General features: G+C 43.6%; 1 protein-coding gene across 1 annotated transcript in view; it reads right to left on the reverse strand.

The window, feature by feature from the left end:
- plcb1 (phospholipase C beta 1) overlaps positions 1 to 17,474 on the reverse strand; it is a 140,450-nt gene that overhangs the window by 28,680 nt on the left and 94,296 nt on the right. The window contains exons 11-15 of the mRNA XM_063184679.1: positions 15,122 to 15,279; positions 14,642 to 14,724; positions 5,787 to 5,871; positions 4,434 to 4,607; positions 793 to 802 (exon numbers count right to left, since the gene is read on the reverse strand). Of these exons, the coding sequence (XP_063040749.1) occupies positions 793 to 802; positions 4,434 to 4,607; positions 5,787 to 5,871; positions 14,642 to 14,724; positions 15,122 to 15,279 (510 nt within the window). The remainder of the gene's footprint in view (positions 1 to 792; positions 803 to 4,433; positions 4,608 to 5,786; positions 5,872 to 14,641; positions 14,725 to 15,121; positions 15,280 to 17,474) is intronic.

A 17,474-nucleotide genomic window follows, 5' to 3' on the forward strand; every position in this document is an offset into this window, starting at 1 on the left:
GGGACTGTTTTTCATTTCCTTAATTGTTGGGTGGCAGAAGGTGGCCTGTCGATAAGGCAGCTGGCCTTCTAGAGATAAGCCAAGGGTATAGACAGAGAGGGGGGTGGGGGGTGGGGGGTGGGGTAGAGAAGCGGAAGGTATAGCTGGTGTGGAGGGGGTGCTGGAGGTCGTGCGTACAGTGCGTATTACATATATAATGAGGTTGGTGTGTGTGTGTGTGTGTGTGTGTGTGTGTGTGTGTGTGTGTGTGTGTGTGTGTGTGTGTGTGTGTGTGTGTGTGAGAGAGAGAGAGAGAGAGAGAGAGAGGAGAGAGAGAGAGAGAGAGAGAGAGAGAGAGAGAGAGTGTGTGTGTGTGTGTGTGTGTGTGTGTGTGTGTGTGTGTGTGTGTGTGTGTGTGTCTGATAGAGGGGGGGGGGGGTGCGTATACATCTGTGTGTGTGTGTGTGCGTGTGTGTGTGTGTGTGTGTGTTGGGTGCAGGGATGAGAAGGGCGGAGGTAGGGGGCATTTTGGACTGAACTGAACCAAAGTAATTTAGAATAAGTCATTTCACTCGGCGGCCATCTTGGCTATGCCTCAGGGTTGCAATTGCAGATTATTAAGACCATGGGCATCCTAAAATAAATGATTACACAGAAATGCAGCAACTGAGCGACGCACAACCCATATGTTTCAAATCGCAATGAAAACTAGTTTATAATGGCTCTATAATCTCAGATTGGCCGTATATATGAAAGCAACGCTGCAAATAATTTTCTTACTGATGTGTTGACTGCACATGCACAGAATTTCACGACTTACATTCTGCTTCACGGTCAGTGGGATCAAGTGGGCTGAGACTCTGTTGCAACCCCAAGTGTAGCTACCCGATGTGAACCGCACATGTCATCAGCAAACGACTGGCGGAAGCAGATTCTGAGGGCATACCGATTGGGTTTGAGCAGTCATAAAAGCTTACGCGTCGAGGCGGCGAGATGATTGGATAAATGACAGTGCAGCTCAGCAAGCAATCGGTTCTTGTTGCTGGACAGGTGGGATATGTGCAAGCATGCGCCAAATTTGCATAGCGAATTGCCCCTGTTCATTCCTATGGACACTTTCTGAAGTTTTCCGTTTCCTAATATACAGACAGTCTCTGACTTAACTGAGTGGAACAAACAGACGTGTGCCTGCGATAAGACAATAGATTGCCGGAGGAGCGGCCTTGGGGGCAGCGCATACATCTGAAGAACAGAAAATCTTTCTGCAGGATTTACAGGGGGATGTAGCAGGGGCTAGGGATATTTTGCGTGTTGTATGAAAACTACCAACTAACTTAAACTTCACCAGGCACAAGAGGTCATAGTGTTTAAACCATTAACACAGATCTGCTGTTATAACCATGTCGCCAAAATGGTAATGACTAAGTCTTACTCCGTTATCTAAGACTCCTTGCATTGTCATATCAATGATGTGTGATGTGTGTGATGTGTTTCAGCAAACAGGGAATAGGCCCGTTGACCAGCCCATCTGTAGTTAAGCTGTTAACACACATATGTGGGTATTTTTTAAATGGTTTTGACCTATTGTTTACACGTAAATTGAGTTGTAGAATGTACATGTTAAAACTCCGGTTTAAAAATATTCAATTTAGGAGGCCAAAACGCACTGTAACATCTCTACACATGCCGTGTTAACACAAACGGATACAAAAGTATTCACATTTTAAAATATCTGCATATCTGCATAGATTTATGAGGTGCGGGACAGGTGTGAGAAGTGTCAAAAGTAAAAGTAAAAAAACACAGTTTCTTTCAAACACAGGTAACTTATCTGAGTAATCAGTAGATCTGTGCATTTGTCTTATGATCAGTTGAATCTGTGCTGGTTGGATCAAGTTTGTGGTGGGTTTTTAGTGTTTCAGCAGTCCTCCTCATTAGGTACAATGGAGTAAATGGTGTAACAGCTATGTTGTGCTTACACCGTGAATTTACTTTTACATTTGACACCTTCGCTCTCCTCTAACCTCTTCCCTAGACTTCCATTAGTTTCATTACTGTCATTTGGCCTCATTGTCCTCATTTCAAGGCACCTTATACACAGTACAGTGATGTCAGGGGTTGCCATGGGCCGCCAAATTCCTACTCTGTCATATACACTATAACAGAGATTCTCACAATGTGGGCCGTGGCCGCTGGTGGGCCCTGAAGGTGGGCCTTGAAATCATTTTCTAAAGCTGAAAACAAAATGTATGTGTGTGTGTGTGTGCTGCTGTTGACTGTTTATTTGAGTTGTATTGTTTATTGGAAAAGAGGTAGGCCCCAGACATTTGTGAAAAATTCAAGTGGGCTCCAAATTGGAAAACCTGCACTATAACATTAAACTAATTATCCCTTCAGCAAAATTCAAAAAACTATTAATAGTATAACCAATAATGCCATATACACTACAGTATAACTTCTCCATAGCTATCACTTATCTCTTCTGTCATACAGCCTCCCTTCGTATGCAGCATAACTTTTCCACAACTGTAACATGTGCCTGAGACAGTGGCTAGCAACACTGCAAAATATTTCAAGCCAGTTAATCGTAAAAAAGGTCACCCTGCTGCCTTAACTTTGTAAATCAACTCAACTTGAGGCTTAACACAACTCAAGACTTTCTAAAATTGAGTTTACTTACAAACTTAAGGCAACAGGGCACCATAACTGCTTTACGTTTAACTGGCTTCAATGTTCTGCAGGCATGCAGGTAGGATTAGGAAGGACGGAAGTCATGGCTGTAGTCCTGCTGAGGAGGCTGGCTGTGCAGCATCTGGTAGCTGTAGTCTAAGGCAGGCCACACAGGGCTGGGAGGCTCCTTCCTATGAATATTACATGACAGTCACACACAGATAATCACCTCCATAGGTTCCTTGAACACCGTCAGCATGATATTCTGCATCGGTAGAGTAGATTAGACGAGGCTGCCGAGTACTGAATTACTCTCTGCATGGCCACATACTGAACTCCTGTTTGACCAGTGCTACTACTAAACCAAGAGATTTATATTGGGGCTTTAATGGATGGATGTTGGACTGGGTAATAGCAAGTGATGGACAAAGCTGCTATGTGTCAAGTTGACCACCAGATGGTGCCAAGTGCACACCATGTTTTATAACCACCTGCAATTTCAATGCAGCGCCTATTAGACTCTTGTGCATCATGGTATGCTTATTCTCATGTTTTCACATTCCAGTTGGGATTGTGAAGTTGGCAATAAACACTGCTGTCTAAAAAATAATAATTCACCCATGTTTTTTTTTCTTTAACTCAAGCTCACTGTGAATTGAGTTTACACACCAAGAACCCAAAACCAGAACATCAACCGTCTTCAAATTACGTAACTTCAAATTTCATGTAACAGCCTCTACCGAAATTGTCACATAAATGGTGGTGCCAAATGTGTTGTTTCGCAACATGCTGACGTCCCCTCCTCTGGTGATATATCAGCCCAACGGTCTGTGCCATGTGACATACACCATGACATGCACCTGCAGGTCCGTCACTGGATGGCTCAAACAATCCTACAGTACATGGGCCATAAGCCATTGCTTGAAAACTAAAAATAAAGTCAGTGACACCAAACTCCACGCCAACTAGTTAGCCTCCGTTACACTCTCCCCCTTGAACCTCACTCCCATCCGGGTCACGGGCCACTGTGACCCTCGGGGCGTGAACCTGTGACCTCGTCAGCTACAACGGTTCAGAATTGGGAGGCACAGTACGATGCCGCTGGACTAAAGGACCAGTCCCCCAGCCCAACGGCATTGACACTGTATGAGGCTTTCGGGAGGGAGGTTTACTAACGTTCCACGCCAACTCTGCTAGTTAGCCTCTGTTACAGTGGTAAAACCGAAAGCACACACACAGCCGAGGGCTTCCAATGTCAAGCCAGGCATGATATGGATTTAACAACCACAGCAGGATCCTCACATGATGGACATTGGACATGTAGACGTTCCGAATGATAACTTACAATACAGTAGGCAAACTTGGTTTATTTTTGATTAAAGGTAGATTATAAGTACCGTATGAAGTTTTTGGTGCAGCTGACTTTGTTTTTTGCAAGCTGCTTGTTAGCTCTTGCTATTATTCATGGCCATAAGATGTGGTGATGTGGGGGGGGGGGGGGGGGTAAAGCATCACCAAACCAAAGCAACACTTTAGAAGTGTGCGGATGTAAGAAGTTTATATTCTTCCACTTCCCACCGTGTGTAGTGGTGGGGAAATACTGCACTGGCCCTTTTAGACCGCAGCTAATTGTCTCTTTTAGTTCATTTTGGAAGTGTGATGGCCAGTGCCCTGGATGTTTGCAGCCCGTCCTCAACAATATCTTTATGTCTGCTCTTCAGAATAAAAGATTGATCAAGACAAAACACAACGCAACGTCTGTTACATGTACCTGCGGGTCCAGCGCTGGGTGAGGAGGGCTCGGCCGTGCTGGAGGAGTCACTGTTGGTGTTGGAGACCTGCTCTGACAGCTTCTTCTTGCCGCTACCGTCCGATGGCTTGTGGTGCGACTTCTTATTCTTGATCAGGATCTTGCCCATCAGGTCCATGGGGCTGGGTAGAGGCACGCCATGCTCCAACTGCATGATGGGAAAGGAAAAATGTCATCCAGAAAGGAAATGGTAAAGGTTCGCAACACTGTTAAATGCTCTCAAACAAAGTTTAATGGCACCCTTGGTTGTGTCATTAAACTTTGTTTGGGAGCATTGAACAGTGCTATCAGTTATCAGTTATCTTCTGTTTGGTCCAGCACCAGTGCTACTGATGTACAGTACACGCATTCTCTGACTTTTTGAAAATGTCGTTCAGGACAAATAGCAACAGTCAAAGTCAAACATCACACTACGGCCTCACTGGGCAGAGGCACCCTGTTCTCTCATCTGCATTAGACACAGAGAGGACAGAAATACAGTACCACCATGGCTAGGCTTAATATGGCTACAGCCTAGCCCTAGGGTGATATTGCCAGTGGACTCCCAGTTGGACGAAGGGGGCAAAATCTATTTTTTGGAGAAATGTGACAAGATGCGGCCTTGAAAACTTAGTCTGCTGCGTCTGGTAGAGCAGGAAATCTTAAGTTAAGTTAAGTTCCTTAAGTTAAGTTAACTTAAGTTAACTTAAGTTAAGTTCCCTTATAAATCTTATAAACCCCTTATAAATCTTATTAGTCCCCCTTATTAATTACAACATAATTTTGTCACGAAATTTGCCTTCCATGGGGACCTACAGCAACCTGTAGCTTAGGGACCCCGAGCCGGATCTGAATGCAACACACACACACACGCACACGCACGCACACACACACACACACACACACACACACACACACACACACACACACACACACACACACACACACACACACACACACACACACACACACACACACACACACACACACACACAGACACGCACAGGCACAAAGACATCCACAGACACACACAAACAGACAGACAGACAGACAGACAGACAGACAGACAGACAGACAGGCAGGCAGGCAGGCAGGCAGGCAGACAGAGAGACAGATGGGTGGGACAGACAGACAGACAGACAGACAGACAGACAGACAGACAGACAGACACACACACACACACACACACACACACACACACACACACACACACACACACACACACACACACACACACACACACACACACACACACACACACACACACACACTCAAGCACCCAAGCACACATGCATGCACCCCACCCACACACAGTTGTAGGCGTGGCCTAGCCTCTCTCTATACTTACGGGATATTTCTCCAGCGTCTCGGTCAAAAGAGCGTCTCCAAATATTGATTTGCAGTATTCCGCCATCTTGGCTTGCTGCTTGGGCCTGAGGGAGTAAAAGCAGAAAAAGTATTCAGTGGTATGAGTGGTACATGTTGATTTCGCAAAAATAAACTTGTTGACTGTAGCACCATAATGCATGTCGACCCACCAGTGGAACGCTGTAATAGTCATTGAAAAGTTAAATACCATAGGACTACACTGATTTTGCCAAAATTCTGTGCTCCTGGACACGGAATTGTTTTCCATGATGGGCACACGGAAGTGCTTTCTATATTCCCACAGCACTGTGTTAATTCTATCATTAGAAAATACATACCAAATGCTAATCCTAAGCAAAATAATGCTATAGCAATTTAAGTTGTGCCCTGACCAAAACATTCCCTAACCTTAACCTGTCATTAAAGACATTTTTTTTGAGAAATACCTTTTCCAGTTGGTTGATAGGCTATCAAATTCATATAATGAATGAAAGAATACTAGCTGTGCCCAGACCAAAACAATCCCTAACCCTAACCTGTCAGTAAGCAATGTTTTTTTTTTTTAGAGAAAAAATATTTGAAATTAGAAAAATCCTGAGAAAACACAAGACTGTGGAAACATAGAGCTGTGGGAGAATAGAGAGAGCACTTCTGTGTGTCCATCACGGAAAACAATTCCGTGTCCAGGAGCACGGAAAACAATTCTGTGTCCAGGAGCACGGAATTTTGGCAAAATCCATGCTCCTGGACACGGATTTCGTGTCCTTAGCATCCGTGTCCAGGAGCACAGCATTTTTGGAGATCATGTTGACCAGAGAGGTATGTAGGCCTATTTGTATTACGCTCTCGGCCATCAGTGCACAAATAAAACTTGTGCTGTATCTTTTTTTTTTTAAAGCAGCCAAGCTCTGACAAAACAAAACACAACACAAACTCAACTCTGTGCCAAAACATAGTGGAGGCTTTCACTTGATGCTCTACAAGGTCCCACTTGGACCGCATGTAAACAAGTCTTATCGCTATAAACCACCACAAATGCCACAGGCACTCTGCACCATCTCTCAGCTACTCAAGCGTACAAAACAGATGGAGATTTAGTGAAAATGTGAGGCCAGGCTTAATTTTCATAGAGCAGAGAGAGAAAGAGAGAGAGAGCGAGAGAGAGAGAGAGAGTGATTTCGCATTTACAGTAGGAGACAACAGCTGCACATGCCATGTTCATTTCTTTATGTTACATTATGCTAACACTGTTGACGGTTTGTTCCCAATTTGAAGCATAGATGTTACGGTAACACTTTATTTTAGGGATACATCTATTAGCACTAATACATACAATATTAATGCCTGTGTTAGTAACTTGTAAGGCATGTACTAAGCAAAATAAGACAGTTGTTAAGCATGTATTCACAAATGTCTTGTTCATGCCCAATTAGGGATTTATTACTAATATAACGTTAGTAAGGACCAGTAAGCCTATATTTCTATTTATTAGTAAGTAGTAAGTGGCAGAATACAATGTGTATAAGCTCCCGACACACTGTGTGAACAAACCCTGAACAGTGTGAAAACAGATGCGGAATAAGGGTCCCTATTCTAAAGTGATGCATTGCTCACCCCAGATGGCTTAGGGCCCCCAGACTACCAAAGTCCCCCTCGTTACCTAGGGCCCCCACACCACCCAGGCCCTCACTACCTAGCCCCCCCTTATCAGCAAAGTGTAAGGGTTTATTGTATAATTCCTGCTCCTTCAGCTGAGTCATCCAGTTTTCTCTTGTTCATAGTAATGTAGGTAAGGTAACAGGAGCCTTTATATAGCAAGGATTGAACGTATACTTGTCAATGGCGGTGGGTTGGTGAGATGTCATTTTTTTCATGTACCACTGAGTTTTAATTGTAAAACCCCCCAAAATAAATGCAGCACATTAGAATATTAGTTTTGAAGCGAAAATAAACTATTCTTTTGTGATAATTAAGTTAATGTTTGAGAACATTAGTTTCAAGAAGTGCAGTGCATGATGGGTACGCAATCTAGGCCAACAGACAACCTACCCAGCTCTGAGCCTACCTACGTCCTCAGCTCCTCCCCTCACTCGTGCAATTTAGTTGCTATCCAAACAATTTGCCATGTATGTAACAACAGAACTATTATCATTGCTGCATTGGCCATGCATTGCTTTTCTGACTAAGGGCGTACCCATCATGCACTGCACTTCTTGGAGCTAAGTTTCTCAAACATTAACTTATTTATCACAAAGGAACAGCTTAGTTTTGCTTCCAAACTATTTCTCATTGTTATATTCTGCATTTATTGTACGGTTTGGTGTATGAAAAAATGACATCTCACCACCCCACCGTCATTGAGAAGTTTACGTCCAATCATTGCTATATAATCCTTCCTATTACAGAATTGTATACTGAATGAAATAAGTGAGATCTACTTCTACATCTTATTAGACTGATGCAGAATCAGAGAAGTTCTTACACTTTGCTTGCCCGGGGGGGTGGGGGAGTCTGGGTAGTGCGGGGAACCTAGGTAGTGCGGGGGCCCTAGGTAGTGCAGGGGCCCTAAGCAATCTGGGCTGAGCAATGCATCACTTTAGAATAGGGACCCTTATTCCACATCTGTTTTCACACTGTTCAGGGTTTGTTCACACAGTTTACCAGGAGCTTACACACATTGTATTTTGGCCCTTACTGCTTACTCATAAATACAAATCTAGGTCTACTAGGTCCTTACTAAGGTTATATTGGTAATAAATCCCTTATTGTGCATGAAAAAGACATTTGCGAATAAATGTCTAACAACTGTCTTATTTTGCTTAGTACATGCCTTGCAAGTTACTTACACAGACATTAATATTGTATGTATTAGTGCTAATAGATGTATCCCTAAAATAAAGTGTTACCGATGTTACAAATAATGTTAAAGGCGTTCTGTACTGATCCTGAACTACTGAGGTGCCCAAACGCAGGTAATGACTATGGCTGACGGATAGATGTTGCCTAAAGTTCCTGGCTAAGCTAAACCTTTGGTTTACTGTGAATTGAAACAAAACACCTGTGATCCATTTATTCCAACGAGTCCAATACAGCAGGTACAGTAGTCACAGGCCACTAGCGTTGCCTTTTAAAACGTGAAAATGCCCCATGCGCAATTTACTAAATCCACGCGGTGGGGACACAGTAATGCATCACATGGCTATGAGAAGTCTATGCTCATTAGCAAGCAAACGTGTCTTCTTACCACACCGCTGCGTTATGACTTTGTCGGCATTTAATTGCGCTGTCCCGTGGGCATCTCACTTCGAAATGAACTCTTAAGATGGCGTGAACACATCTGGTCAAAACCTGTGTGAATACTGTTCATACTGGGAGAAATACACAAATCATCCATCATACGCATAGTGGAGCAACGGTCTGAAAATCATAGGCATGTCGTGAACATTTGTTGGTTTTCTTCTTCTTGGAGGTGGCGGGGGTCCTGCGCGATATCTTTCAGAGGTCGGCGAGTTACACGAGCTGCTTTGATCATTATCAGTCTCGAGTGATGCGCGACGCTTGAGAAAGTATGGCGGAGGATGGCCGAGTCCAAGTTGCCAACATTTTTTCGCGTCATGTCCTGCTTTGTTGCAGGATTTACAACATTTGCTGTGATCGCTTACTTTTCGCCTAGTGCGCTTCTTTTTGGGCCTTTGTTTGCTCGACCTTGCAAGGCATCGGAGAGCAGCCACACTGCGCTCTTCTAGAGAGGCGTCGCTAACCACAGCTTTTGTATCGGCTTCACATGGCGCGCGGGCAGATGTGCCAGCGGCATCTTTGCATTCACGACTCATTTTCCAATTTATGAATTCCATATTTTTCACAACAGTTCCAAGGAAATCATTCAGCCATTCAATTTTCTCATTTTGTTCTTCAATCACTTTCTGCTGCTTCTCAAACAGTATATGCATAATGCCCTCGGAATATTTGCGTTGCTTTGCTTTCGTCTTACGCATGCCATAAAACAACCAGTAATGATATATATCTTCCTCATTAGATTCTACCGTAATGCGTTTAGTAGCCAGTTTATCTAATGTATCAGCCAAATTGCATTTCACTGCGTTCAGAAGTTTACTTCTGCCCAAATGTTTATCCATTCTGCATGGGAAGGATAGCTGAACCTTCTGAATTTGCTGGTGAGATTTTATCACTTTGCCAATGTGCTTAAAATAAGTTAGATTCCTACTCACCAACCCTCAGATTTGTTCACACGTCCCGATGCAGAATTGTTTTCGTTAATCTGACTCCAAAATTTTGCGCATCCATATCACGTCGGGGTCACCACTGTAAAAGTATAAAATAACTTTTCCCTCCACTTTATTCCTAACCAACGACGGAAAGGAGTGGGCATTTGAAACAGAAGCAGTGTTAACTTAACTTAAGACACAGGAAAGGCAAATGGCATGTTACAGATGAGGAGATACAAATGAATGAATGTTATATATGACAATTTAATTATCAACTGCAAGGTAACATAACATTTAACTCAAGGTTACTGTAGGTTACATAGGGTACAGTGAAATCAAATACAGTTTACCCAAGATAGATAGACAGAGAGAGAGAAAGAGAGAGGGAGAGAGGGAGAGAAAGACAGAGATTGGAGCCCCTTTAGAGATGAAAAGAGACTCCCAGAGGAATTTCTAAGGTGAGCTTATATACGGCAACCCCCCACCCCAAAGTGCCCCTTTGTCTTGTCAGGGCCAGTGGCACCCCAGGTGTTTGAGCCACCACATGGAATGGGGGGGGGGGGGGGGGGTGTCCCCTTAAGTCAACTTAACTGAGATAACAGCAAACAGTGACAGCAACAATATCAGTTCTGGGTCATCCAATAATCTCCATATTTACAGTGATCAGGTGAGTCACTTGCCCTCTTCTGCTTATGAAGCACCTCAGAGCATTGATGCAGGCACCTGTCTCCAAAGAAGCTGCCACTTCTAGATGAACTGCTCTGCTGGCAAAGCAGGTAAACATGGCTCCATACCGCTTGCAAGTTCCTCTTCCTTTCCTTACTTTCACAGGACCGAAGTAGTCTATTCCAGTGTTGGTGAAGGGGGGGTAAGTCTGGCTGAATCCGCACCCCTGGAAGATCCGCCATCTTTTGTTCCAGGAGACGTCCACGGTAACGCTGACAGAAAGTATATTCTGAGATTACTTTCCTGATAGCGGCATTTGCCTTGGTGATCCAGAATTTCTTCCTTACAGATGACGAAGTTTGTGCACAACCAGCATGACCTAGGCTCTGATGGCCATGTTTGAGGATGAGTGCTGCAAGGTGCTGCCCTTTGCAGAGGATAAAAGGGTGTTTGGACTCCTCTGTCATTGCTCCTCTACTCAGCCGTCCTCCAACTCTTACTAGGCCATCGACCAGGACTGGGCCAAGCTTGACTGTGCAGTGATCTCCTCCTTGAACTGCTGCTGCTGGCAATAGCGAATGACTGCATTCTCTGCCTCCAGCAGATCATCCACTGTCAGGATGTTACTCCTGGGCGTTGCAGTAAAACTTTGGCCATCAGCTGCACTTGACTGGACCGCCACTGTTTTATCCAGCGACCCTTCTCCAATAGAATGGCCTTCAAGCGGAGAAACCAGGCAGGTGCTTTCTTTAGCCCCTTCCAGTCAGAGTAATAGCAAATGAGTTGGTCAGTTGGTGTAGTAGCATTGCACACATTGATGGTATTCGTGGCTGCCTCTCTCTTCACCTCCTTGTCATAAGCACTCGGAGAAACATCAAATGCATTGTTGGGCCAGTCTTCCTCGTGCCTCCAAAGAAATGCAGGCCCTTTCCAACACCTACTGGTCTTCATGAAACCTGCCACCTTCAATCCCCTTGACGCGTCGTCAGCTGGATTGTCTTTGGAGCCAACATACCTCCATTGCCCTGGTTCTGATATTTGAGATCCTGTTGGCCATGAACGTGTGAAATCTCCTATCCTTGTTCTTGATGTATTTGAGAACTGAAGTACTGTCCGTCCAGAGGACAGAATCCTCAAATGTCCACTTCAGTTCTTCCTTCAGCATTGAGTCCATCCACACAGCGAGAACTGCTGCAGTCAGTTCAAGCCGGGAAATTGCCACTGCCTTCAGTAGTGTAACTCTGGCTTACCCAAAGAGAAAGGAGATCTGCACTTGATTTTGCCCATTCAACATCCTCAGGTATGTCACAGTCCCATAACCAGCTTCTTCAAGTTGAATCAAGGTGCATAATCCATTCATTCTGATGAGTCCAATACAGCAGGTACAGTAGTCACAGGCCAATGTTCAATGGCCTACACAACTAGGGTTGCCAACTGTCAATGAATAAAATAGGGGACAGTTCATTTTAATATATATATTTCATATAATATATACATTTCAGCTCAATACTACACATACTTCTAAATACTATATTTCAAGGGACGGCTGGCAACCCTATACACAACTGAAATGTATATTTTTTTAAAGTATCAACATTTGGTAGGTCTACAGGCTATATGAGCTGTCACGGTACACATTCACCATTTCTAATAGAAGTGTGATGTGCACTTTATTTTACGAGAGAGAGAGGGAGAGAGAGAGAGAAATTTGGATCATTGGGTTAATGTGGTGCAGGTCTCGATTTCCCTTTGTTGCCCCCAGTGGTGGAATTTCGCATTTCCTCTATTTCTTTGTGTGCGTTACAATATGCGGCCTTGCCTCCACCACTTGTGCTTGTTTCCTCGTACCAGGAAGTAATATGTCATGATGACATCACTGGCAAGAGCATTATATTTCAATATCTTGCAAAAGCTCAATTGTAAACTCTTTTTCTCATTTGCAATTGGGATGGTGAATGAAAAACTCAAAAATTGTTGCGGCTAGGCTGACAGCTGGGAAACTTTATCGTTTTCTCCACGGAGGAGGGGCCAGGAGGTGGGGCGAGGAAACAAGCACAAGTGGAGGAGGCAAGGCCGTATATTGTAACGCACTCTTTGAAAAAGAGAAAACAAACAAAAACAAAAAATCCAGACACCCCTGACTTAAACGTGTCGGAAACAACAACAAAACAAAAAACTAATAAACAAACAAAATTGTATGTACTGAGTGCCCTTCAAGGTCCATTTTATTCAGCAGCATTCTAGAGAGTTCATTCTTCCTGTTGCCATAGCACCAATCTCTGCCTGGCAAAAGGAGGAAGTGAGCAAAGCAGGAAGGAATCAAAAGACGTGACCTGCTATTCAGCCATGTTTCTTCCTATATGTTTGCACTATTTCAGGCACGGATTACTAAAAACTCCAATGATGTGGGGGAGGCCTAAAACTAATTTGCGGCAAAAATATGGACAGTGGTGCTCCTATTACAGCAATGGTATTTGGAAAAATAGCACCTATAGCACCCCGTAGCACCATCATGTCACCCGCACAGGAACCCCCCAACACCCGTACCCTTGGAGCTACTTTTGCACTCCCCCCCCCTCCCCCACGCACACACACACACACACACGCACAAGATGGGTCACATACAGTCAGCACTGGTGTGCATGCTGTTCTGTACCCAGCATCCATAATTAGCTAAATGATGGTATATATGAAGAGAAGCTTTATGATTGTGATCCAAAGATTGAAATGGTGATTGAATCTGATGGTGACAACCAGTAGTAATTCTTTAGATGGATGTGATCTCAAGGTCGGTTGCTATGTTGAGAGAGATAATTGTGCAATTCTACTTTTCTCTTCAACGTGTGTTGTTCCAATGGAAATATAGATGTGTGCAGCAGTGGTTATAAACTGGTGCTACCTGACATAGAGAAGGCATGACCTTCCAGGAACTGCAACAGCTGTAACTTTTGTGAAGGATATGCACATTGACGTCCATATCAAAGTTCTCCAGTCGGCATAAATAGTGAATAGAAGTAAGCATACAAGTTTCCAGGCATGTCCCTTCAAACCTTACCCAAATACCATGAACATGTAATCTGTCTATAAGGGCACACAACCCTTTCCTCATTATGTGCACACTGATTCAATCATAGAAATCATATAGAAAACGTCTATGGTGTCCAAAAACTGTTTTGGTTGGCAATGTATATGTTCTCATCTAAGTAGTATACTTAAGTGATAAATACACATTTAAACATTCAAACAAAATAAATGTTGAACTTAAAAAACTCTCTGAATGTTTGGAAATATGTGTATTTCTTTTAGGCTCAAATTGACCCAAAAGAAAATAGATAGGTACCATCCTTGATAAACATTTTTTTTTTCTTTTCAAATGTTATAAATAACATAAATTCATATTTAGGGAGTTTATGGAGCCACTGAAATAGTAATAGTATCTATCCGTCTGTTTTAGACCAATCAGTGACATTTTATTGATATTTTTTCAAATTTTCGCCTAGTTATGGATTAGGTTTTTTGGTGTGTGGGCTATGTGTGGGGGTGCTAGGATATATTTTAAGGCCTTTTTATGTCACCAACAGAGCAACAGTAACTGTCTGAGACATAAACAGGTGCCAGTTTTGATTTCTACTGATTTTGTAGACATTTAAGTGGCTGGGGTCAAATTGACCCCAAGGATCACAGATGTAACCAGAATCTGAGGGTAACAGGAGGGCTAATGGAAAATCTAGCAATATCAATGGACAAAAAAAATGCTTATTACATCTATTAAACATAAAAAGCGCATGCTATTACTGACCAAAATATGGAATTATGTTAGCTGTTAGCTGTTAACCTGTGGATTTCCCATTTTATTCATCCCTTTTGTCCGCGAACCCCCTTCAGTGCCTCCACGATCCCTTGGGGTCCCAACCCCCAGAGTAGTGTACGGATGTTCACTTACGAGTCCACGTGATTTTCAAAGGACAGGATGACAGGAAACGGAGATGTTTTGAAGGCACACTCAGCAATGGCCTCGATCACTTCCTGAGCAGAAAAAAAATAGGAGAAAGTCATATGAGGGCACAAGGCAAACATGTATGAAGAAGGAAAAAAATGCAGTCTAGTTGCATACAGTATCTCAATGTCAATCTGGTGGTGATCTGATCTGTATGCATTTGACGTTTTTCACACACACACGCACGCATGTTGCATGCACATTCAGACACAGACACAGACACAGACACAGACACAGACACAGACACAGACACACACACCAGTAAGTATATTTAAAGCAAGTGAATAGTGGTGACCTTGAATTAGATATCGGAGGTCATGGTGAAGCCGTGTGTAATGACGGGCTCCTCCTCGGCGGTGCATGTGAGCATTCACTTAAAAAGCACAGGCCTACCACACTCACACAAGCACACACGCGCACACACACCTTGAATGAGATTTCGGAGGTCATGGTGAAGCCGTGTGTGATGACGGGCTCCTCCTCGGCGGTACGGCCCTTCCAGCAGTCGAGCTCCACGCAGCGGCAGCCGGACAGCAAAACCTGACGATACATCTCCACCGACGAGTTGCCTGCCAGCTGGCCCGCTACACACGCACGCACACACGCACACACGCACGCACGCACGCACGCACACACACACACACATACTCACACACACACACACACACACACACATTTTACTTCTTTATTTGGATTGACAGATATACACTCACCGGCCACTCCATTAGGAACACCTCTCTAATGCTGGGTTGGACCCCATTCTGCTTTCAGAACTGCCTGAACTGCCTACAACAAAACTCGGGTAGGCTGTGGCATGCCAACAAAGATAAATTGGTACTAATTAGCCAAATTGTGCTAAAAAAATGTCCTTATGCCATTATATCCCCAGTCTGAAATGTTGATGTAAAGCAGGGTTGACCCATGTTTTCATGCTGTTGATGCCATATTCGGACCATTGTACCTGAGTGTTGCAGTAGATTTCAAGACTCATCAGACCAGGCAACATTTTTCCGATCTTCTAGTGCCGTTTATGGTGAGCCTGTGTAAATTGTTGCCTCATTTTCGTGTTCTTAGCTGACAGGAGTGGCACCAAATGTGGTTTTCTGCAGCTATAGCCCATTTGCCTCAAGATTTGATGTGCTGTGTAATCAGGGATTCTCTTATGCATACCTCGGTTGTAATAAGTGTTTTTTTTAACTTAATGTTGCCTTTGTATCAACTCAAACCAGTATGGCTATTCTCCTCTGACCTCTCCCATCAACAAGCCATTTTTGCCCACAGAATCGCTGCTCACTGCATTTTTTTCCTTTTTCGTACCATTCTTTTTAAACCCTAGAGATGGTTGTGCGTGAATATCTCTGTAGATCAGCCATTTCTGACATTTTCTAATCAGGCCCTTCGGCACCCACAGCCATGCCATGTTAGAAGTCATTTAAATAACCTTTCTTCCACATTATAATGCTCGGTTTGAACTCTATCAGATCATCTCGGCCATGTCTACATGCACAAATGCATCGAGTTCCCACCATGTGATTGGCTGATCAGAAATTTGCCTCAATGAACAGTTGTAACAGGTGTCCCTAATGTAGTGGCCGGTGAGTGTACATTTATCATGGCACAATCCAAATTTGGTTTAAAAGTACTATACAGTACTAGAATCCTCCGTTCATTATGTCCTATAGTATGGCTGCACCAAACAGATGATTACAGGATGCTCATACGTCTTAAAGAAAGCACTCAGGTAACCACTGATATTCAAGGGGCAGTCATGAGCATTAACCCATTTTAACCTAAGGCACCTGCAAAAAAAATCCTGCTAAATTCCTAAGCCCTTTTTGGGAAAATGTGCGCTCTAAACCTACGGGAAAAATCTCAGCCTCCGAAGCACATAAAAACATGAAACAAGTTGCATTTAAAAGCTAAGACTCTCATCTTGCATTCAGCTGTAACGTACCGACATATTTCATAAGAAATCTCATGGGCTGAATGCTGTGTGCATGCAGCTCCAGGCGCCTAGGTCAATGTTGTGTATACGCAGCATCCAACATCGATGGATTAAAACATTCACAACAGGGCCAGCTGTGGCATAACAGTCAGGGAGTTGAGTTCCTATTGGGTCCAACGTGTTCACAAGTTCAGCTCCCATGGGAGTAAGGGTAAGGGTGGGTGCGTGAATCACTAGCATGCATATACTAAGCATTACCCGTAATAGCAATAGGAGACAGCTGCGGCCTAGTGGCAAGGGAGCTGGACAGTGCATAAGGGCTACAAGCAGGACATGTTGTGCCCTAATGGTTAGGGAGTTGCGCAATGCATCAGGGCTACCAAGAGGTACAGTGTCCTAATGGTTAGGGAGCTGCACCCTCTGCATCCTCCTGCATAGTTGTTAATATCTTGGAATAGCCTAATCCCAAATTGCTCATGGGACTGTCCCTTGGCTTGCCTAATACACTGCAAGAGAGATAAGAGAGTCAGCCAGTCAGTAAATGTGCTGTAATAATAGCAGCCCTGAGGGACAAGATAAGTGCTAACAGGCTAAGTGGTATGGTTCAATCGCAGCATGATTGGCAGGTTTTGTCTTGCCTTATCCATTCAACATTATTGATATCCTCCAACAGGAAACAAAGACTCATAACTATTGCTAATAATAAAAGCTTTTTTTTAATCATTATTTGAGAAATATTTGGTTAGCATGTCTTTCAACAATGGATAGGAGCATTGACAGGATTTAAAACTGTATTCCCCACGACAGTTCAATTTGAATATGAATTTTCATTAT

This window comes from Engraulis encrasicolus, chromosome 19 (assembly GCF_034702125.1).
Source record: "Engraulis encrasicolus isolate BLACKSEA-1 chromosome 19, IST_EnEncr_1.0, whole genome shotgun sequence".
NCBI classification, from domain to species: domain Eukaryota; kingdom Metazoa; phylum Chordata; class Actinopteri; order Clupeiformes; family Engraulidae; genus Engraulis; species Engraulis encrasicolus.